At 46.8% G+C, this 22,098-nt stretch overlaps 7 protein-coding genes across 10 annotated transcripts in view; 5 read left to right on the top strand and 2 right to left on the bottom strand.

Moving 5' to 3' along the window:
- Window positions 1–911, top strand: part of LOC122622445 — a 59,127-nt gene extending 58,216 nt beyond the window's left edge. The window contains exon 10 of the mRNA XM_043800877.1: window positions 26–911. Within this exon, the coding sequence (XP_043656812.1) occupies window positions 26–736 (711 nt within the window). The 3' untranslated portion in view covers window positions 737–911. The remainder of the gene's footprint in view (window positions 1–25) is intronic.
- Window positions 912–2,289: 1,378 nt separating this feature from the next.
- LOC122622545 lies at window positions 2,290–10,807 on the bottom strand. Of its 4 annotated transcripts, none has more exons than XM_043801077.1 (6): window positions 9,862–10,807; window positions 7,471–8,464; window positions 4,614–7,244; window positions 4,433–4,554; window positions 3,385–4,364; window positions 2,290–3,230 (listed from the first exon to the last, which is right to left on the bottom strand). In XM_043801077.1, exons 2-6 carry the CDS (start codon window positions 8,266–8,268, stop codon window positions 2,452–2,454), a joined length of 5,310 nt encoding a protein of 1,769 aa, XP_043657012.1. In that variant the 5' UTR covers window positions 8,269–8,464; window positions 9,862–10,807; the 3' UTR covers window positions 2,290–2,451. The 4 variants fall into 4 exon arrangements, with proteins under 4 accessions (XP_043657012.1, XP_043657013.1, XP_043657014.1 ...); XM_043801078.1 differs by having other exon boundaries at window positions 9,889–10,807; XM_043801079.1 differs by having other exon boundaries at window positions 10,116–10,807.
- Window positions 10,808–10,929: 122 nt separating this feature from the next.
- On the top strand, window positions 10,930–12,464 carry LOC122622547 (cleavage stimulation factor subunit 2). Its single transcript, XM_043801083.1, has 2 exons — window positions 10,930–11,186; window positions 11,251–12,464. The coding sequence occupies exons 1-2, from the start codon at window positions 11,050–11,052 to the stop codon at window positions 12,362–12,364; spliced, it is 1,251 nt and encodes a 416-aa protein (XP_043657018.1). The 5' UTR covers window positions 10,930–11,049; the 3' UTR covers window positions 12,365–12,464.
- On the bottom strand, window positions 12,454–14,889 carry LOC122622546 (cleavage and polyadenylation specificity factor 73). Its single transcript, XM_043801082.1, has 5 exons — window positions 14,730–14,889; window positions 14,509–14,670; window positions 13,155–14,446; window positions 12,648–13,090; window positions 12,454–12,584 (listed from the first exon to the last, which is right to left on the bottom strand). The coding sequence occupies exons 1-5, from the start codon at window positions 14,795–14,797 to the stop codon at window positions 12,495–12,497; spliced, it is 2,055 nt and encodes a 684-aa protein (XP_043657017.1). The 5' UTR covers window positions 14,798–14,889; the 3' UTR covers window positions 12,454–12,494.
- A 165-nt stretch (window positions 14,890–15,054) lies between these two features.
- On the top strand, window positions 15,055–16,546 carry LOC122619215 (Golgi SNAP receptor complex member 1). The gene is made up of 4 exons (XM_043795984.1): window positions 15,055–15,190; window positions 15,256–15,440; window positions 15,855–16,243; window positions 16,307–16,546. Exons 1-4 carry the CDS (start codon window positions 15,169–15,171, stop codon window positions 16,407–16,409), a joined length of 699 nt encoding a protein of 232 aa, XP_043651919.1. The 5' UTR covers window positions 15,055–15,168; the 3' UTR covers window positions 16,410–16,546.
- Window positions 16,547–16,583: 37 nt separating this feature from the next.
- LOC122619209 lies at window positions 16,584–18,958 on the top strand. Its single transcript, XM_043795978.1, has 3 exons — window positions 16,584–18,216; window positions 18,287–18,383; window positions 18,460–18,958. Exons 1-3 carry the CDS (start codon window positions 16,693–16,695, stop codon window positions 18,861–18,863), a joined length of 2,025 nt encoding a protein of 674 aa, XP_043651913.1. The 5' UTR covers window positions 16,584–16,692; the 3' UTR covers window positions 18,864–18,958.
- Window positions 18,959–19,193: 235 nt separating this feature from the next.
- Window positions 19,194–20,300, top strand: LOC122619213 (mitochondrial import inner membrane translocase subunit Tim22). The gene is made up of 3 exons (XM_043795981.1): window positions 19,194–19,560; window positions 19,834–20,027; window positions 20,094–20,300. The coding sequence occupies exons 1-3, from the start codon at window positions 19,323–19,325 to the stop codon at window positions 20,247–20,249; spliced, it is 588 nt and encodes a 195-aa protein (XP_043651916.1). The 5' UTR covers window positions 19,194–19,322; the 3' UTR covers window positions 20,250–20,300.
- The last annotated feature ends 1,798 nt before the right edge of the window (window positions 20,301–22,098 follow it).

The following is a 22,098-nucleotide window of genomic DNA, read 5'->3' as shown; positions in this document are numbered from 1 at the left end:
CAAAATTATGATTACATTTTTTAAGGAAATTAAGAAGAACATGACCTTTTCACCTCTTGACACCTCGTCGGTGAGGTCTTTCTTCGACGGCAGTGGAAGCTTCAAGACTCTGAGCCTTCCCAATGGAATAAAACAGTTCCAGTGCACCGTAGACAACGTTTTATCAGCCACGGAGTTGCAGATCGCTCCATGTCTTTCGGAGTTTACCAAGTACGAGATCAGCCTGATACAAGAGACGAGCACTTTGATCAAGGACGCGGAACCACTGAAGAAGCCTAAGGTGGGCGACTTGTGTCTGGCCCGCTATTCGAGGGATAAACAGTGGTACAGGGCTATTATCAAGGAGATTCCTCCAATTGTAACTCCAACCAGTGAGCAAGCCACAGTATTCTACATTGATTTCCATGACACCGAAAACGTTTCGTACAACCACCTAAAAGCAATGCCCAGTCAGTTGTTTATGTTTCCGTTGCGGTCTTTTCGCGTCAAATTGCACGGCGTTAAGAAAAACAAGAATTTTGAGGACAAATCAGTGCGCCAAGCACTGCAGGCCTGCCTCTGCAGACATCCGCTGCTTTTCGCCCGGGTACACTATCCTCTCAACTATCACGACTACAATGCTGACCGCTCTAATAGCGAGTCTCTCATCCGCGTGGAGCTATTCGAGAGCAGGCACAAAAGGAAGCTCGTGTACCAATCTTTGTGTGAAAACTGGATGTTCCTCAAAAAAACCTAAAGTCTAAAGGCTAAAGTCACACAGTATGTGAACATTTACAGTTTCATTTTATTAATTTGTCTATATCTACGCTACATAAATGAATATGTATGACAGTATTACTTGTTATTTTAAGTTTCTGTTACCATTAAAATGTGGAAATATTTTTAATAAAATTTAATTTCAAGCCAGGCAACCGATGATTTTAATTTAATTGAAGTCTGATTATTTTTATTTGTTCTGAACCTGGACTTCTCACTTTAGATAATATTTTTTTAACCGATTCCTTTTGCTGGTTTCTATATCCTCAAGCTCTGATAAAGTTTTCGAAGTTTGAACTGAATTGTTCTTTTATTAGTTGTGTCAGTCGTCTCCCACCTGTCCCGCAATAGAATCAATAAATGATGCTGATTGTTTTGTAATTATCCATAAATTGAATTTATTTTCTTCATAGAATGGGATTCTTTCCATTAGTTCTCATTGAAATCTTTATCGTAAGTTGTAAATATTTTAAAATTGTTTTGTTTTCATTTGTTTGTTTTCGTATTATTATGATGCATGTATGCATGTATTGTGAAATTTTATTTATACTTAATGTTGGGTTCACTTAGAGCTACAAATTTTAACTAATGCTGCAATAAACCATTAAAACAATCCTTTAAAATAGCCTAGAAAAGTTGCAACTACTATAAATCAAAAATATGCTACGTACATCGAAATTTGTTATCCAATATGACAGTTGTGTTCGCTTACGTTCGATTGCTGGCAGAGTTTTCTCTTTAATTAGAAAAATACAAATTATATAACAAGTTGTTAGATGGGTGTTCGTTTTCTGTGTTCTTCGCTTAGAATGTGCTTAAGTTCTGGAAAAACTCGAAAGTTTCAAGACCAATTTTGGCTAACTTAAATTAACTAGTATGCTCTTCTAGGCATGGATAAGTAAATGAATAAACTTAATGCGAACTAAACTACAGAAATGAAAAGTATCGCGGCATATAGTTTTTAATCGATGTATATTGCACTGAACTAGGTATAACATTTTACTAAAGTGGGTTAAAATCTAAAACCTAAACGGGATTAAAGCGGTTGACGCGAATTGTAATTCGAATCCAGAGGAAGAGAATGGGGAACATTTTCACATTTAGCTACGTTCTTAAACCACATCCAAAATGTAAGATTAGTAAAATGTAATTATTGTGATAATTGTTTCTTGTTTGCTTATTCAACAAGAGTTGGCAATCGCATATGTTAACTAAATATATAGTTCGATAAGTAATACTAATTTGTTGTTTTGTTTTGTTGTTTTAACCACAGACACACACAGTACACACATAGAAGAGTCATGAACAACTACCTAGGTAATGATTATATTAAAGCAAAGACATTAAAATAACAAGATGCGTAACGGCCATACATTGGTTTTGCACTATGCATTTTATAAAAAATAATATAGATTTAAAGTCTAAAAACTTCTAAAATGAAGGGCATATTTTCTCATTTTTACAATGCATGTGCATACGTGTGTCAGCTGTCGCTGTATGCGTACAAGAGAGCTGCTGGCTCTAGAGCTCTCCGCTCTCTGGCTTTTGAAAATTTCGAGAGAGCCTGGAGCCAGCTCTAGAGCCAGCACAAAAAAATCGTGTGCAAAAAATTCGTATGGCGTTACGCATCTTGTTATTCTAATGTCTTTGATTAAACTTTAGTTCGATTACGAAGCCCATTGGAACCGAACACTCTTAGGCCTCCACCGTGAACGGATCGCGCGAATGGTGGATCTTCAGATGCTTGTTGTGGTTGGTCTTGGTTGTGGAGCTCTTTCCGCAGATGGTGCACGTGAACGGACGCTCTCCGGTGTGCATTCGCCGGTGCTCTATCAGATAGTAATGTCGATGGAAGGACTTATCGCACTGGTCGCAGGTAAACTTCTTCGTGCCGTGATGTTCGCGCCGGTGTCGCATGTAGTTGTACTTGCGGATGAACTTGCAGCCGCAGTACTCGCACGTGTACGGCTTGATCTGCTTGTGCGCGTTGATGTGGTTCTTGAAGTCCAGCTCTCGCACGAACGCCTTTGGGCAGTATTCGCACTTAAAGGGCTTCGCCGTCCGGTTGGCGTGTACCCACGAGTGGATCTTGAGATTCCATTTGGTGGAGAAGCTCTTGCTACAAATTGCGCAATCGTATTGAGGCTCCGTTGAATGCGTCGCCATATGCGCCTTGATGGACGTCTTTGCGAAGATCTGCTTACACATAGGGCATTCCATAGGTTCGGCGTAGTCAAACTTATCAGAGTGGGCCAGCCGTATGTGACGACGTAGCGAGTTGGCGTGCACAAACCGATCGCAGCAGTACGGACAGCACTTCGGCTTCAGGTCGTGCGTTTCCTTGTGCCACAGGAAGCGGGCCTTCGAGGGCAAGACTTCACCGCAGTGGCACACGTATTCCTTTTTGCGCACCATCATTTTCGTGTGGCGCTTGCGGTGTTGCGTCAGATTCGAGTATCGCTTGAACTTTTTGCCTGTTGTGTGTAAAAAAGGAGTTAGTTAGGAAAATATAAAAGCTTGAGTATGCTGGGCAGATAAGTATTCCTACTACATCAAAATGATAACCTTGATCAATTACATTAACACTTATCGACCCATGGTAAGGACTAATAATAGTATTTGAATTACCGCATATCTTGCACTTGAGAGGCGTTTGCCCCGTGTGCATCCGCATGTGTTCGACCAAGGCGCTGCGCACAACAAACTTCTTGTCGCAGACGTAGCATCCAAACTCCTTCCAGCCCAAGTGCCGCTTTAAGTGCAAGGAGAAGTTCTTCCAGCGGTAGAACTTCTTGCCGCAAGTGAAGCATTCAGCGGGATGCTCGGTCAGATGGGCGTCATAGAGCTTTACGGACGGGAAATCGGTACGACAGACATAACAGAGAAATATGGATTTTTCCATAGCCTTCTGCTCCAGCTCACTTAGGTTGTTGCGCTCCTGTCCGAGCTTGGATTCGTTGTAGGCGATGAGCATTCGATACAAAGCTGCTAATTTAGCTGCTGGCGTCGTCATGGCTAATGGCGGCAGCGTTGGCTTTTCATCTAGCTGGTTGGGTGGCTTAATGTCATCATCCACATCACAGTCACCATCACCGCCGATGCCCATCAGCTCGGAGTCCTTGACATCAGCCAAAAGTTCGGAATGGTCGCGCATTTGTTCAACATCCTGCTTTTCCTGGCACTGCTCCTGTTTTATCTTCACAATGCCATCTTTGGAATCCTCAACCTCACCAGCCTGCAGTATCATCTGCTGCTGTGGCGGTAACATTGAAGTATTGATTTGCGGCTGAGTGCAAATTAGACGCCGATTTTGCCGCACGTAGTTGTGCTCGCCAATCATGTGCGCATTGCGTTCTTTAAGCTTTTCGAAAATCGCCTCGCAGTGAGGACACTTGTAGAGCTTGCGGCGCTGCGGTTTCCGCTGGGCAAGAGCAGCCGCCTCCGCTGCCGCCTCAGCAGCAGCCCGTGATGTCGAAGCTATTGGTGGACCCGCCAGCATAGCCGTTGACGTACATGCAGAGGAGGTGGCCGCTGTCGGGAGGACATCTTCCTGATGACTCCTTCTCGAGCTAGATGAAGCCTCATCATCCACAGCATTAAAGTCAAAACTGTTGGAGTTTAAGAGATGGATGAACCTTTATACCATGTCTTCAAAGATTAAAATTCCCATGCTTACCGTTTTTGCTCCCTCTGCTGCGCGCTGAGATCCTGAGCCGGATAATAGTCCTGTCGCCAGTCAGGGTTGTAACCGCCAGAAAACTGGTTTCTGAAATACCGCTGCGAAATGTCCCCATAAACCTGTAAGAAATTCAAATTGTACTTAGTTTTGGATAAAACCGAAATGAAATTTAACTTACCGACTCACTCCAGGAGTTCTCGATGTCGCAGTTGCTTTCCTGTTCGGAGATTTCACCCTTAGCGGGCATTTTCTCATCGGTGCGAATATTCAGGCCACCCACCAAACTGCTTTCCGTGCCAGCACCAGCAAACGACGACGACGTTGTGGACGCGGAAGCGGAGGGCAAGTTGCTACTGCTGCTCAGCTGCTCCCGCTTGCAGGCGTCCAGGTCAAGGTATTTAGCATCCTCGTCCAAAGCAACGCTACAGCAATCGACGGCCGCTAGAGCAGCGTTAAAGTTAGTGGGCTGGTGGCTGACCACATCCTGGCTCTGATTGGAGGGAGTGGCTGTTCCCGATTCCGCACCGCCCTGATTCTGTGGATCGTGCTCCGGCTCTTGCTGGTACCATGACTGCAGCGATTGGGTCTTGGCCACCCGGAATGTAGCATTCATCGAGTCGTGGTCCATTGAATTGCTGGACGACGAAGCCAAAGTGGCCGCATTGGTGGCATCGCTGACCCCGTGCTGCTGCTGATGATGATGCTGCTGCCTGGAGAAAGGATTGAAGTATGTGGCCGTAGCGGCCGTGGTAGTGGCCTGGTGGTACAGAAAGTTAAAGTCCGGCGGCTGTAACGTGTTCTGCACCTGGGCTGCTGAGGAGGTGTAGGAAGACGATGAGGATATCACAATCTCATCCACGTCCATGTTGTTGTCCGGCAGGATGTACTCCTCGCCTGGCTTGGCCGGGGCTTTGGAACAGCTGCTGCTGCTGCTGGCGAAAACTGATCCCGCCGAGGGAAAACCTGCACTGGCATTTACCACGAAAGTGGTACTGGATGCGGCCAGTGGCGGCGGCTGCTTCGAGTTCGCAAACTCCAATAGCACCCGGGCATCGTCATCGTTCACCGCCGAGTGATGATGCAACAGTTTGCGGCTGGTGGTTAGGTGCTTCTCCAGAATGCTACTGCTACAGCTCGGCGCTGGCGCCTCCACGGTCTCACTCTTTACCTGCACCAGATCTCTTGATATGGATGTGTTGTTGCTGGGGGAAGATGGGGTGTCAGTCTTTTTTGTTGTCGTCGCAGACGCTGGTGCTGTTTGTTTTGGTTTGATGACTAATTTCTTAGGCCCACGATGCTGGGCGGGAGTTGAGAAGCGCTGCGGTAACAATGTGGTGGTGGGCTCGACCTCGACTTTCATGGGCGGCGGCTGTGTGAGATCCTCGGGAGACACTTCGGTAGCCGTTGCAGAACTAGTTGCTGCAGCCGTGCTTGCCATTCGAATGACGCTAGTAGTGCCGTGCTCAAGACTGGGCTTTTGCTCCAGATCGGCATTAGCGGCCAATGCCACGTTGTCGTAATCATCCAAGGGCTCTTCCTTCTCCACCTTGACGAGTGGTATAGGGGCCACAGCGGCAAACGGTCGACTTGCCCCAATACGACTGGAGGCGACAATGTTGCCCATCAAATCGAGGTACTCATTCATATTAAGCGGAACATCGCTGAGTACAGTAATTCGATTCTTTTTTGACTTTGTAGTGGCGGTGGAGTTAGAATTGGAGGCGGAGTTGGACGCGGAATTGGAATGATTGTCCGCCAGATTGGAGGTAGAAGCTCCAGCAGCACTCGTAGAAGGAGCCGTGCACAATGGAGGTGGTAGTGATGCCGCGGCATTTGGCAGCTCCTGCTTACGCTCTTTTTCCATCTCACTCTCACATCCGCTGCTAAGGCTCATGAACTCCTCCTCGTCCGACGTGCGTTTGGAGCCTCGCTTCGGCTTTGTCTTACGGGCCTTTTTCGTTGTCTTGCTCATATTACGGCTGTGACTGTTTTCCTCCCGCTCATCGTCCCCGTCCTCTTCCTCGGGTGGCGCTTCATGCTCGTCTTCCTCCTCTTCATCCTCGTCATCCTCATCATCATCGTGTATGTGCAGAACACTCGGCGGGGATTGATAAATGCGCTCGATCACGGAGAACTCGCCGTCTTCTTTTTCCACACATTCAACTATATGCTTCGGCGTCTCCTGGACAATGAAGTCACCATTGTCCCGCTCAAGGTAGTGTGCCACCGGTGATTCCGCATACCGCAATACCGAAGACGAGGTGGTGGAACAGGCTGGCGAAGCGCAGGCCACAGCCGCTGCAGCATTAAGCAGTGCTCCAAACGGAGAGTTTGTCTGACGATTCGCACGAAGACCAGATCCCGAGGTCGAGGGGTTGTTGGAGGAACTACAGCTACTGCTGACCCCTAATCCGTAGGTCTGCAAGTTCGGTGGCTGTTGATGACTCTGTTGGCTCGGCTGCGACTGAGGAAGCTGATGGTGCTGACCCTGATTTTGCACTAAATTGTGGATCTGCACCTGTTGCTGTGCCGGCGGCGGTGGTGGGGGATTCAGAAATACTTCCGTTTGCGGCTTACTCGGCTGCTTGACAGCTGCAGTTGCATGTGAAGATGAAGCCGCTGCTGTCGTCGGTGGTGCCAGGGCTAGGTTGTGTTGCATGGCCACGCTTTGGGCCTGTGGCTGCTGTTTGTTTTGGTTGTGCTGAGATCGTATTTGACTAATGGCGGCTCCATAGGCGGGAGGTGGTTTCTGGTGCGATTGCTGCTGGGTCTGCGGTGGAGCAACCGTCTGCTGTTGCTGCGTAAATAGCTGTAAAAAGATTCGGCTTGTTTAGGAACGGAATTCAATTCTAAAATAATGTGGAAAAATCAATGTCCAATCATAAAGGGTACATTGCCGAGATATATATATTATGTTTGCCTATACTTTTCGTAAGTACAATTGTTTTTCTTGTCACAAGAAATTGAATGCAAACGTGGAACTTGTAATCTTGGATGCACCCTTTTTGACCACATAAAAAAGCTTTGCAACTCACCTGCAACGGCGGAGGTGGGGGCAAAGCTGTGGCGTAGCTGAACTTCAGAGCAGGCTGATGCTGCTGCTGCTGATGCTGTTGCTGCGGGGGCTGCTGATGTGAAAAGTGAGCCTGCTGTTGATGGCTGGCGAGGAAGTGCTGCTGAGGCACCTGCGGAATAACCAGCGCGGCTGTTGAGGCGGTGACACCACGCCCAAAGCCCGTCGTCTGTGACGGCTGCTGCTGGTTGAAGCGATAATCCGGAGTGACCTGCGCTGGCTGGTACAAAGTGGACACGCTACTCGTGGTGGGATGTGCGGATGTGCTAGCTCGCACCTCAGTCGTGGGCGGTGCGCATTTCAGTGCTTTTATCGGTGGATTGCTCGGTTTGCTGCTGCTGTTGCTTGCGGAGTTGGAGGTGGGTGTGGAGCTGGTTGTGGAAGAGGCGGCTCCGCTGGAGCAGGCCGCCACGAAAGAGGAGGATAGTGGTGGTGGTGCTGGTGGCGGCACAGGCGCTGTTGCAGCTGATATGGTATTGACCACGACTGGTTTGACATCGACGCCAGAAGGTGGTGATAAGACTGCCGGTTTCTCATCAGCACTGGCTTCGCCTCCGCTGGATCCACCTCCAGTTCCTCCTGTCAACATGGCGGCAGCGAGAACACTGCCCATACTGTTGCCACCATTTCCAACGATCGTCATCTGCACCAGCGCCTTGATCACCTGCTCCTTGGGATGGGTCTCCAAGTGATCGGAGAGATTCATTCCCGCATGCAGGTACAATGTGCACACGGGGCATTGGACACTGTTGTCAACCATGATGACAATTTTAGATTGTTCTATGTGTGGCTCCTGCCTACTCCTGCTCACTGGCTGCTCCTGCGCTCTGGGAGCCTGGTTTCTAGCTTTCTAGTGCGACGGATGACTGGCTTGGATGCCCTTTAGAGTCATAAAACCACGTATCTCCTTGGCTTGGCGTCCATCTTGCTCAATCCTCTGATTCGACGCGGGTGAGCTGCAATGGAGAACATAAAGAATGTCAGAATGTTGGTGCCCGAAGTCTCTGTACCAGTCCCTGGGCACATTCTGCGCTCCGATATCAGCGTCTTCGGTGAAACGCTACCCGATATGCGAAGAATGTGCCGTCCGGCAATCCAAGTGATCGAGTATCCGCGGAATGCGTGCAGCGTAATCTTAACAAACGCGGTTTTACGAAATCAATCCAACTTTTGAAGTTTATTTTTTAACAATAAACCCTACTCCTTTAATTTTAGGGGAGGCGATTTAGATTGAAAGCCAGGAGGAACTCTACAAACATCATAAATCCTAACTTTTATCAGTCAATCACACTTTAAGAAAATCTTGCACAATTAGAACTACAAATATGTTTTACTATCGGGTGAAGCAACAAAGAATTAGTACAAAACTTTCGATGCAAGTTTCTTTGAAGTGACTAATTTCTTTAAAAGCCACCAAGATAAAAGCATGAGAAAATGAAAATCGTTTCAACAAAGGCTGCTGAAAATAAGACCACATTTCTCAGATGGTGATTATAATGATTTTGGATTACCAGTAATTATTTCGTTTCTTAGAAAGCTACCAAATAAGTACATTAAATCATATTATTCATTGTTAATTATTGAGAATCTCAAAGGTGATTTTAAAAAGTGAGGTTACAGGAATATCGACTCAAACAAAGCTGACTCAACCTCAACAGTCACCTAAAAGTCTATTCCTCATTTTCGAAATCAGTGGGGGTCACTTTTTAAATCGATTCTATTGATTTAGTAAGCCCACGTCTAATATTTAAGTCCATTGATATTAAAATTATTGTCTAATTATCAAGAATGGACCAACATGCAACTGATTAGAAGGTCCTGCTTGGAAGGGAGGAGAGGCTTTTAACTTCCAGGTGTGAGTGGTGGGCAGTGGAAATGGCGGATTGGAATGCCGGCCGCAGATGAGTGAGACAACTTCTGGAGCAGCTTTTTTCGCTCGGGGAGCCAGAGCAGCAGGAAGAAACGGAATCAGAATCGGAAAAAAGAGGCAACGACCCAGACCCAGCCTGCTGACGAGTTATTGGCCGTTCCTCTGGTTTGCCTTTTGCTGCTTGCCTTTTGCGATAACTTTTGCTTTTATTTATAGTCTGTCTGTAGACCAATATTTGCTGGCTTCTTTTTTGGGATTTGGCCATCTCTGCAAGGGTGGCTCTTTGTTTTGGGGGGCGAAGGACAATGCGACGGCTGCACATAAACAGCGGCAAACAAATGTCTACGTCTGTTGCTATTGATTTTTCCTTTGCCAAAGGTTACACACACCACGCACACACTACACCCACATGCACACACAGACAGTCGAAAAAAGAGGAGCACACGGTGCGTAAATGCATTATGATTTATTCCAATATCTCACTTTGCAGCAACAACAATCGCAGCCAACCTTTTTTCCAGTGTGCACGCGCGCGTGTGTGTGCGTAAATGTCGCTGATCTTGCCACTTATTGTACGATTTTTTCTGCTGCTTATTATTCACATAATTACAGACACACACAATTTAAAAATGCACATATTTCCGCTTTTGTTCGCCAGCCATTGCCATCGATTTCGTTTTCGTTTCGTCCATGGAATGGAATGACACTTCCACGAAGAGAGGACGCCAGCTAATTACCAGTATCGATCGAGGAGAGAGAGCGAGCGCCTGAGAGCGTATCCTTGGAAATGGAAAGAGCGTGGTGCACCTGCGGCCGCTTGAAGATGAAGAGGCAGTGGATATGGAGGAGGACCAGGAGCTCCTGACTCTCTTCTCTTTTTCTTTTTCTCGTTCAATGACACAGAAATCTTTCCTCTCGTCTTCCGCTTTGTGCGCTCCTTCTTCCAATATACAAGCGAGCTTTTTATATGTGCGAGTGCGAGTACGACTGCGAGGCCATCGCTGCGTTTATCTCCCTCTGCTGTGTGTGTGTGCTTTTGTGTGTGTTGGAGTGCGTGTGGCTACACACAAAGTCAAATTTTCAAGCACGTTTTTCATGCACTGTGAGCCGTTTTTTGTCTACTGCCGCATCGAAAACGAATAAACGCCACTTTCATCTACACTTTGGTGTACAATTCGTGCAATTTGCTGCACTTTTCACTACCGAAAACCGTTTAAATCGTTTTCACCTTGCGACAAGAAAAATTACAACACCAGGCGTTGAAGTGCTGCAAAACGTATGCGGGCTGCGGGTACTTCCCAGCACTAGCAGTGGTGGTATTTAAATCTGAGCAGTTCTTTAAGCTATTTTCTCGCTAAATATTAAATTGTTAGGTAAAGCCAATAGACGAGAGAAGCAAAAACTCGATTAAATCTGTTAATACTTTTCTCAGGTGTTTAGGTTAGAAATAGTTCGTCAATGGCTTATTTCATATTGTAAATATTAATAACTGTACCATAGCGATTTATTTCCCATTAACAATATGAATTGTTTTTGAGTCCCTGGTAGGGGAAATTTTTCAAAGAAGAAGAAGAACATCAAGCCGGAATGCAGGGAATTCTTTAGATAAATTTGTCAACGTTTGCTAGGATTTTCTCGGATTTTTGCATTAAATAATAGAAAACAACAGATATGGCAGATAAGGCGCAGGAACAAAGTATTATGGACAAGTCCATGCGGTCGGTTTTTGTGGGGAACATACCCTACGAGGCCACCGAGGAGAAGCTGAAGGAGATTTTCAGCGAAGTGGGCCCGGTTTTGTCACTGAAGTGAGTTATTTTATTTATAGCCATGCAATACACCACTGTAAGCCACTTATTCCTAATCCCCCAGACTGGTCTTCGATCGGGAAAGCGGCAAACCCAAGGGCTTTGGCTTCTGCGAGTACAAGGACCAGGAGACGGCTTTAAGTGCCATGCGGAATCTGAATGGCTATGAGATCGGCGGCAGAACACTGCGGGTGGACAACGCCTGTACTGAGAAGTCGCGTATGGAGATGCAGCAGCTGCTTCAGGGACCCCAAGTGGAAAATCCCTATGGCGAGCCCTGCGAGCCGGAGGATGCGCCCGAGCTCATCACCAAAACTGTGGCATCCCTGCCGCCGGAGCAAATGTACGAGCTGATGAAGCAGATGAAGCTCTGCATCGTGAGCAATCCTTCGGAGGCACGCCAGATGCTCATGCTCAATCCTCAGTTGGCCTACGCTTTGCTCCAGGCCATGGTGGTTATGAGGATCGTAGATCCGCAACAGGCGCTTGGCATGCTCTTCAAGGCCAACCAAATGCCTCCCGTTTTGGGTGGAAATCCGCACCAGGGGCCAGGGAACCACTCCATGATGGGACAACAGCAGGTTCCGCAGCAGCAGGTGCAGATTCCGCAGCAACAGCAGCAGGCTCCTCAGCCTCCAATGCCCGTCCCCGGACCTGGCTTCCCACCCAATGTCCATCCAAACGATATCGATTTGCGCATGGTGCCCGGCGGACCCATGCCGATGGATCCCAGGATGATGGGACGAGGCATGGACCAGGATTTGCGTGGTTCTATGCCCAATCCAGTGCCTCCGCCACTGATGGATCCGAGAACTCGTGCCCAGATGCCCCCACAGCAGCAGGCGCAGGCGCCACCGGCCCCCTATCCCAGCGATCCTCGCCAGCGTCCCATGGATCCCAGGTTAAGGGCAGGACCTGGGCCTCAGCAGCAGGCACCGCCACAAGGCATTCCCCAAGCACCGCCACCAACACAACAACAACAGGCGGCCGCTCAGCAGTTACAGAGCAGACTTGGCGCGCATGGAGTCCTGCCCTCGGATGCCTCCGACCAGGAGAAGGCTGCCCTTATCATGCAGGTGCTGCAGCTGTCCGACGAGCAGATTGCCCAGCTGCCCTCCGAGCAACGGGCCAGTATCCTCATGCTCAAGGAGCAGATTGCCAAGAGCACTCAGCGCTAAATCTTCTCCGGCTAACTCTATTGGAAAATCACTATTTCGATCATGCTTTCTATAGTACATTCAATATGAATCAATTAATAAAAAGAACATTTTCACGCAAGGAATTTTAATAAGCGGAATGACGCGGTGTTCAAAGAGCAGAGACTAGGGTCTGGTGCAACTTCTGTACCGTCGTGTTGAGCATTTGTCGAAGCACATCATCCTCGGCACAGTTTATGACCTATAAAAAAAGACAGATTATCGATATTTACACCTTTAGAAAGCAGCTTCGACGAACACTTACGAGGGTTTCCAGGTTTATTTCCGCACGTTTCCCGCTCACCGTTACTGGCAGCAGATCGCCCTTGAACATTTTTGGCACGCAGTTGTCGCCGAAGGTGTCCTGTAGTGTCTCGATTAGGCACTCCCGAAAGCGCGAGTCCTCTGACTTGGTTTGCTTTGTGGCGCCCTTCAGATTTGTTCCTCCCAACTCTGACTGCATGATGCAGGCGAGAACGGCATCGGCGTACACATCATTCACATGCGTGGCTTGCCACTCCATCACAATGATTTTCTGCTCCACAGTCAGCTCGATGCAGCCGAAAACCCGCAGCTTTCGCTCCGCCTCCAGCACCTCCACGCATCCGGCACCAATGCGATCTAGCAGAAGCTCTAGAGTGGCCAGCGAGCTGCCCCATGGAATCGACTGGCGTTGTGTTACAACAGACATGCTCATGTCCGTGTATTCTGTGGGTATTTTTTGATTGAATAAAGAAATTTAAACAAAGGTATTTATCAATATATTACTTACTGCCCAGATCAGAAGGGGCCAACAGGTGATACTTGAAGTCGCGTTTAACTAGAACGCCTGAGAGTTTGCTTCCCACCTCCGAGTTCTTGGCAGCGAGGCTTCCCATCACTTTGGCGGTTTTCTCGCCACGGAAATAAAGGTCCACGGCATGCGTGTTTCGCGGGTTGTAAAACTTTATATCTGTGCTCGCATCTGCTTCGTATTCCCTCTGTAAAGCCAACTTCAGACGCGACATCTCGTTCTGCTCCCCGTGGACGAGCACAACATGCGTAGGCTTTAGTAGGCGGATGAATTCACTAGTCTGCTGGTAGTCCGTGTGAGCCGAAAAGGATATGTAGTCGACGGACATGTTGAGCGGCAGCTTCTGACCCGACAGTGTGGTGATCTCCTCCGGTTCGGAAAGAACGGCTTTGGCCAAAGTGCCTTCCACGCAGTAACCGGCTATGATCACTCCATTCTTGGGATCTGTACACCAGCTCTCGAAAAGCTCTCGCGACAATCCCGACTGCATCATACCGGGCGAAGCCATGATTACACAGGGCCCTATATCCTCGAAGTGATCGATGCCCTTTAGGTTGGAAATGTGGCGGAAAACAAAGGGATTGTTCACCGCTATCTGTCGTCGAATTCGATCATTCATGGCATTGATGTACGTCTGGTAAACAGCCATGCACTTCTTGGCCAAAGAGGAGGCATAGTAGATGGGAATCTCGTGCAGATCCGGGTTCTGTGACCAGAATTCATCCAAAATAAGTAGCAGTTCTTGGGCACGGCCCAAAGCAAATACAGGGATCAAGCATCTGCCGCCTTGCTGAACTATTTTCTGCACAAGCGAGGTAAATCGGTTCTCTCGATCCTCTCTTTTCTCGTGGATGTGAGTGCCGTAGGTGGACTCTGTGATTAGAACATCCGGCTTCATGGGTGGCACCTCGGCGGCCATTAAATGTCGATCCTCCTGACGCGAGAAGTCACCAGTGTACAAGATCTTGATACCAGCAATCTCTATCATGAACATGGCAGCTCCCAAAACATGACCAGCAATATAGGCACAAAAGCGCACGCCCATTACATCGCGCTCCTCGTGGAAATTGATCGTCTCGATCTTCTCCATAGAGGCCTCCAGATCAGCTTCTGTATACAGCATCTGCTCGGTGGATATGTTACTGATCTTGATGTAATCGGACAACATCCATCGGTAAATGGCTTTAGTGGCATGGGTCATGAAGCAGCGGCCTTTGAAGCTGGTCTTCATGAGGAACCAGGGCAAGGCGCCACAGTGATCCAAGTGGAAACTGACAATTTTAACGATTCATTATTAAAAGTTGAATGTGCATTTAATCTATACAGTACTCACTGTGAAATAAACAACAGATCAATTTCATCCGCCTCTATTAGATCCACGTAGGGCAGGGCATCCATGCCGGACAATCCCGGATGGATTCCGCAGTCCAGCATGATCTTCTTGCCCTTGAATTCCAGCATGATGCAGGAGCGTCCCACTTCCTGGCCAGCACCACTGAAATATAAATGTTACCGCTGAGTTTCGTGAATATGGATTAAGTCAAGTTTTCTCACAGTGGCTTGATCTGCAGCAGGTCGCTTTCCTCATCTGGCATGCGTGCATCACCTGTTGCCTGCGTCATTATTTCTAAAACAATGTAATCAATATCCAAACAAACTTTACAAATCGCCGGCAACAAAACGATGTGCTGGGCAGTGTGACCAAAGTTTATTGACTGCCGGTAAAGACCTGTTCACACAAGAGCTGGTAGATAATTTTTCTCATCACATTTGGCTTGCAGTAAGGATGTTATGGTTTTGCCGTAGAATTATTAAGACTATTTATTTTCAAATACTTTCAAAGTAATCATTCATCTATTAAATATAGACATGAAAAAATCTGGCTGTTCATTTTTCGCAATGCTTTCAACCCGTCCAGTTGGGCCTCGCATGACCTGGCCACACTGATTGCCACACGAAAGTCGAACAAATAAAGGAAAACTATTTTGGACAAATGGGAGGATCCAGCTACGATGGTGAGCAGTGTTAGTTATTGGATACCTTCCATGCAACTCATCTCTCCCATCGACCTCACACACAGTGCTCAGGAAGCAGGCGCGAAGTCTGGAGAACGAGATCGACCTGAAGCTGGTGGCATTCAGCAAAATCGGAGCGGGCAGCGGAGGAGGTGGAAGCGGAGGATTAGGAGGCGTTGACACATCGCCGCTCCTGGGCGAGCACGTCTTCGATTCGCTGTCGGAAGAAATCGAGCAAATGCTGGAGAAGGTGGGATAGGTGATCCAGGGATTATCATATGAAGCTGGGATTAAACCCAAAGCAATATAGTGCTAATCCCTATTAATTGATTGCACCCGCCCCCAAAGACTGGCTGGTTAAAAACTAAAGCATTTCGTTTTAGACTTCAGCACACAATTTAAAAAAAACTGCCACGATTACGATGCTGCTATAAAAAACATTTCATCACTTTCCAATTTTCCACAAAGCCTCTAGGAACGCGTGAAACAAATGTATTTTTATTTAATCGGTTTTTGTTTTATATTCTGCGATCTTTGCTAGATTCTTTAAACGAAAACGTATGAATTGGAATTGACGCAATAAATAGATTACTTAAATGATAAATATTTACTGCCAGCACAATTTTGGAACCCGAAAGTAATGAATGATCATTCTTAATTGCAGCTATCCTCGCTAAATGAGTCCATGTCCGATTTGCCCGCCTCGGGAGCAGCCGCCCTGCACACACTGCAGAGGCATCGAGAAATCCTGCAGGGTTACCGCCAGGAGTTCAACAAGATCTGCGCCAATCACACAATGCGAATAGAGCGCGAGGAGCTGCTTCGTGGCTCTGGATTGGCCACCAGCTCCGGCAGTCCATCCATCTCGGGCCTGAACCGGCGAGAAATGTACCTGAAGGAGAGTGGGCACCTCAACAGCGCCAGTCACCTGGTCAACGATCAGATTAACATTGCCATTGAGACGCGTGACCATCTACACGCCCAGCGACAGGCATTCAAGCGGCTGCAGACCCGCTTTAACGATATCTCCAATCGATTTCCACTGATTTCCAGGTGAGATAGAATAAATTATAAATTTGATTACTGCATATTCACTTATCCAATGTATACTCGCAGTCTCATTCAGCGCATCAATATCAAAAAGCGACGTGATTCACTGATCCTGGGAGCAGTTATTGGGTTCTGTGTGATCTTGCTGCTGCTCTACGCCTTCAACTAGTGATTTGCAGTCCCGATTTGGCCAAAGATAGAGCTTGCATTCAACTCCATTACAGACAATTGCAATTTTAGTTTGTTTTTTCCGACGGTATATGTGTATGATTAACTTGTGATAGCAATAAAATGTACTATATAAGAGAATCCCAGCAGCTCTTGATCTTAATGTCAGGCAGCAATCAATAACTTTAGGCAGACAACAAAACATAACAACTTATATACTTAAAAGCAACCCAAAACATTTATAGACAGACCTAAGTTGATAAAACGATTTTAATTGTACAGAGATGGCTGAAAATCCCCCCGAAGAGGCCTCTCCCATAAATAATGCTGAGGAGATTCCAGCCGCGGAGGATGCTTCCAAACTAGTAACGATCGCTGAGGCGGTTGAGGGGGAGGTAGTCCAAGGTGAGGCAGCTAACGCAGATGAAGGCGTTAAAGAATTAGTAGATGGAGAAGTCGCATCAGTGTTGCCTACCGAGGATGACCAAACCTCAAAGGAAGGCCAAGAATCTACAGCTAAACAAAAGGGTCTTGTTACCGCCGACGAACGGAAGCGCGAAAAGCTCCTGAGGATTAAGGAAAGGCTCGCCCAACATAAGGAGGAAGAGGCTTCGCATGCTGCCATGGTTGAAGCTCCAGTAGAGTCTGAGGAGATTCAGGAAGACGAGGCCAGGGAGGAACTCCATTCCTTGGAATCTGGCGCCGAAGAGTCCGCAGATGATTTCGAAGATATACAGGCTATCCTCAGCGAAAAACCCCCAACTCAACATGAAAGCGTTATTGCCGAAGAAGATGTCGAGTCTGAAGGCAGCATTGATGAGCCATTGCCCAGGCTGGGAGTGTCCATAAAGAGTGAGTTTATCCGCGGGTTTGAAAGCTTGCCAAGCATATCGGACATATCACTCGATCCGGAGCCGGAACCAGCACCCGAACCGGAGTCCGCTCCTCAGAAATCCTTTACCAGGCCGGGCTCAGAAGATGGTAGAGTACAGCAGGATGGCACAGAAGATCCGGGTGAGGGGGAGTCTTCGGGCTCCGATCAGGATGCTAGCACTGCTCAAATTGCGGTGGACGAAGAGGACGACGATTCTACACTTATGGATGATCTGCCGGATGAGCAAGCGCAGACAGAAAAACAAGTCATTATTGGGGAGGAAGTGGACACCATGGCCATGTTTGCTGTGGCCATCGATGCGGAAGTGGAGCCCCAGAAGGAGTTGGTTGTTCCTGTGGAAGAACCCTTCTGGTATCGCCTCACTGTCGATTTCCTAAACAATCTTATTAATACTGTGGTGGATAATGTGGAAAGCGCCGACAAGAACAAGGAGCACCTGTTGGACAAACGCAAGATGCTACTGGAGCTGCAGCGCCTGGTAGACGACTACAGCTTCGAGAAGTACCAAAACACACTCCTAAACAATGTCGTGTGTGACTACTTCCGTCGCAATCGTAAGTTCAACAATTTTCAGCCACTGCCACCAGACGATGCCGCTGGCGAGCTCAACCGCTACATGAATGCCCTCAACTCGGTGGACAATCTGATGGAGCGGGTGAAGATGATCAAGATGAAGTACGGACACAGCACGTCGCGTGCGATGCTGGAGCTCAATTCGTATTCCGTCCTCGCCTTCAACGAGGAGCAGCGCCTGGAGGGCTTCATGCGTAAGACCCTCATCCGCAAAGACATGGATCGCTTGAAGCGCGCTCTGGACAACGATCTCAGGCGCATGCAGGACCTTCGCAACCAGATCAGCGTGAAGCGCTACGAGCTTAACTTGAACCTTCACAACCTAGCATTTGTGGATGAGGTGAGGGCGTATGGTTTAAGGAACATCCAAATTTTTTTTATAATAATGACATAAAAACATTCTCCCACAGAAAGTGATGAAATTTGAGAGGGTTACTGAGACGTTGACCATTTCGCAAATGCTCTGCGCCAACGAATCCATAATACAGTTGAGCAAGCAATTAGAGGGTAAATTTGTGAACACTAGAACTTTAAATTTATCGTTAAATTCCCGTATGTATGTATGTATGTGTGATTTCTACAGAAAAGTGCAAGGATGTTGCTGTCATGCAGTCGAACTACAAGAAGTCGATGATCGAGGAGACATGCGTTCGGGAGAAGCGGGACATGATTGCCTACATGCTCTCCAAGGCGAGGGCCGAGTACACAGACCGTTTTGAGCGGCGAAACACTCTGCGCAAGGATCTTACCAGGCTGCAGCTGGAGCACGCCCACCTCAAGGCCATGCGAGCCAAGCTAGAGATCAAGGGCGGACTGCTCTTTAAGGCGGGCCTGATGTACGACTACGACAAGTGCGTGGCCGATATAGAGACTCGCCGTGCCCATATCCAGGCCATGAAGAAGACATGCAACGATTTGGGGAAACGCATTAACGCTCTGGAACACCCCAAGCTCCAGTCCAGTATTTCAATACGGTATCTTAGTTAATTAGGATGCATTTCTAATTTTCTAAGGATTTTCACAAATAAATTTGAGTGCATCTTGTATGACTATCACCCATGTGTGAAAATGTTGACCATTAAGCAATCTTTTTAAAAATTTCAAAAAGGGGACTAAACTCAAATTACTTTCACGGATTGAGCTGCAGGAAGTGGTCCGTTTCCACGATGTAGCGGAAAAGTACGCTTTTGATTTCAATTTTTTTATAGATAAGATAAGATATTTTCACTAAAGGGACTTCCCCACCGATTTCAGGTGTCTGTGGACAATCGATAGTAGCTTGTGGTATTTTTGTGCCTGTCGATAACCAATCGAAGGTGCGATAGTGCAGCCCTGGCAACCAGCTGTTCGGCGATGTGATAATAATTTTTGGTTTTTTTTACCCAACACGTTTGACCCAAAACAAAATCCGCATTTCTGAATAAAAATCTTTATAAAATAGCAGAGATGTCCGTGCTGCCCAATGCCGTGAACAATGAATCGTCGGTGACGGCGCCCAGGATGTTCGGCGACCCGGATTTGGATCGAATGGCGATGCAGTATGTTGGAGACATGCACCACTACCGCGAGAACATCGTAATCCCCAAGAGTAACGGCCCGGTGAAGATCAAGACCAACGAGGAGAAGTTCATCGAAACGGCGGTGGAGAGCTGTGGATTCAAATGCGCAATGGCCTGTGTGATGGGTGGGTGACTATCTCTGTTTCGAAAACTAATGTTCATAATTAAAACAGGCAACCGCATATAATTATTGTTTAATTATGTTAATTATGTTTAACAGCCATTATCGGTACAAATATTTTTAATTAGGATTATTCAAAAAACAAATCAAATCATAATATGTTATCAGTTTTATATTGAGTAACTAAATTGTTAAAACTAACTTCACGACTATTCAGATTCCCGTTTTGTTAGTAACTAAAATACAAGAATTTAAATAAGTCTATATGCATTTTCAGGCTATGGCTTGGGTGCAGCCTTAGGTTTGTTCAGCGCCTCCGTTAATCCCAACATGGCCGATCCCTTCGCGAATGAGAAGAAACAGACGGCCAGGGAAGTTTTCCGCGAAATGCGCTCCACCACCCACTCCTACGCAAAGAACTTCGCGCTCATCGGATGTGTATTCTCCGCCGTGGAGTGCACCATAGAGAGTGTAAGTCAACCTGACCGAAATCGTTTTGCAACTTTGTATTAATTATACCCCTTTCTGATTATGCAGCATCGGGGCGTTACGGACTGGAAGAATGGCACCTACGCCGGAGGCATCACCGGCGGACTGATTGGCCTGCGGGCTGGCGTTAAGGCGGGCATCATCGGCGGACTGGGATTCGCCGCCTTCTCCACGGCCATCGACTACTACATGCATTCTAGATAGGCTCATATTCCTCAGTTACCTTGTTTCGTATAAATGTTTGTTTCTAACTAACGTCTACTGATATGCTTTTGTGATTTGCCGCTAAGGAAACGATTTCGTCACGACCTGTAATGGCCCCCATTTCCGGTTGGCTCTCGTTTGGAGCCCTGACATTTGAAAAAGTGCAGCTGCCACACATTAATATTGCCCCCCAATCAAAAAGGCACTGTGTGGCATAAACAATGTGCCACAGTCTCGCTTTCAAATTCGGCCAGTGAGCTCCCGACCGGTTTTCTTTTCGGGGGAGCACTGTGTCCATTTTTGTGGGAACGCGAACGGGAATCTCGATCCAGCAGCAAATTTCCAGTTTCGGTTTTTTGTTCAGTTCGACTCGAGCGGCGGGAAGGTAGAGATCGTTGGTTGGCTCCTCTGCGCTAACGTTTCTGTTTTCGGCGTCAGTCCTCGCGCGTGTTTCTTCTCCAGACGAGGATGAGCATAGTTCCTCAAGCAGCTGCAAAAGTGCAACAGCAGCAAGATCAGCAGTAACCACAGCAACGCAAACGGGTTTCATTCGCACTCGACGGGCATTTACTTTTATTGTGTGTGCGGTTGGGTCGCGTGCAGTTCACGGAATATGCAAAAGCCTTCATCATTAAATTAAACACAGACTAACGACTAGTAAGCACATGGAACTTTACCACGGATGTGCGTCCTCTTCCCTTGCGGTTTCTTGAAAGAAAAGCATTTGGAGGAGAGGCGACAGAGATCAAATCTCTTAAGAGAACGTTTACAGTGGATGTCGGATAAGGATCATCAGATTGAACCTTGTTTCTGATAGCGTTTGCTAGGAACATAAAAGGCGGGATTAGATGATAAAACAAAACTAATGATAGGGCATTTAAAATATAGTCTAAAGTTAATTCATTCTATTCAATCTCCTTCTTTTAGGTAGACATTAAGCGGATAAAGAATATTTCAAATATCTTTTAAATTATTTATCGTCGGATTTTTATTAGGAGCAATTACACTTTTGATTACTATCGACTTTAAAATAAAAGAATCTTTTAAAATTGAGTTTTAGAAATTTTGAAATCTTCAGAATCTACAATCTACAAATCTAAGCTGTGTCCACTGTACTTGCCTCCAATGCGATCGTGAGTCACAAGTGTCTGGGCAACATTGGTCTGGCTGTGCTCGGTTAGCTTCGTCAGTGTTTTGTTTATGCAACCAATTCCAGAGCCACAAGCACTTCTTGTTTGCCTTTCTCATCGGCGGCAGCTGCGAACAGCTCAATTCTCCATTCTTCGCTCTCGTTTCTCGATTCCCGATTCTTAATTCCCGATGCCAGCCGTCAGCAAGTTCAATGGAACCAAGTGACACTTGCAATTGCGATCGCATCTAATTGGCCTTCGGCCAGTGAATCAAATTTTGAGTAATTTTAAGCAGCTGTGGGGCTTAGCTGAGTCAACTGATGGTCTGTTTTTGGGCTCCAACGCCACTTGTTGCCACATCGAGAGACAAAGTCTTATCTTATCGCAGAACAATCTACCCGAAGCTGAACAACACAGTACGACTTTTATAACTCGAATTCACGTCGTGAGTACTGAATAAATAAAGTTGTAGTTTTTGTAAAAATTGGTAGAGTTTCTTAAATATTTGGTCTGTTATTAGGGAATCTTTAGAAAATATGATGATAATAAAAATAGTAAAGAAATTTCTCCTGGATTTAAGTTACAATTTAATATTTACAGCTTATTAATGAAATACATTTGATATGCATTTGGAAATGTAACGTAAATCGCATAGATCTTGCAATTGGATCAACTTGTGATATTCGCAGTAAATCTGTCCAAATCGCTTACATAAACTG

The sequence above is a fragment of the Drosophila teissieri genome, chromosome 3R (genome assembly GCF_016746235.2).
Source record: "Drosophila teissieri strain GT53w chromosome 3R, Prin_Dtei_1.1, whole genome shotgun sequence".
Lineage (NCBI taxonomy): Eukaryota > Metazoa > Arthropoda > Insecta > Diptera > Drosophilidae > Drosophila > Drosophila teissieri.
The sequence above is the reverse complement of the archived record's forward strand: the minus strand, read 5'-3'. Positions and strand labels throughout refer to the sequence as shown.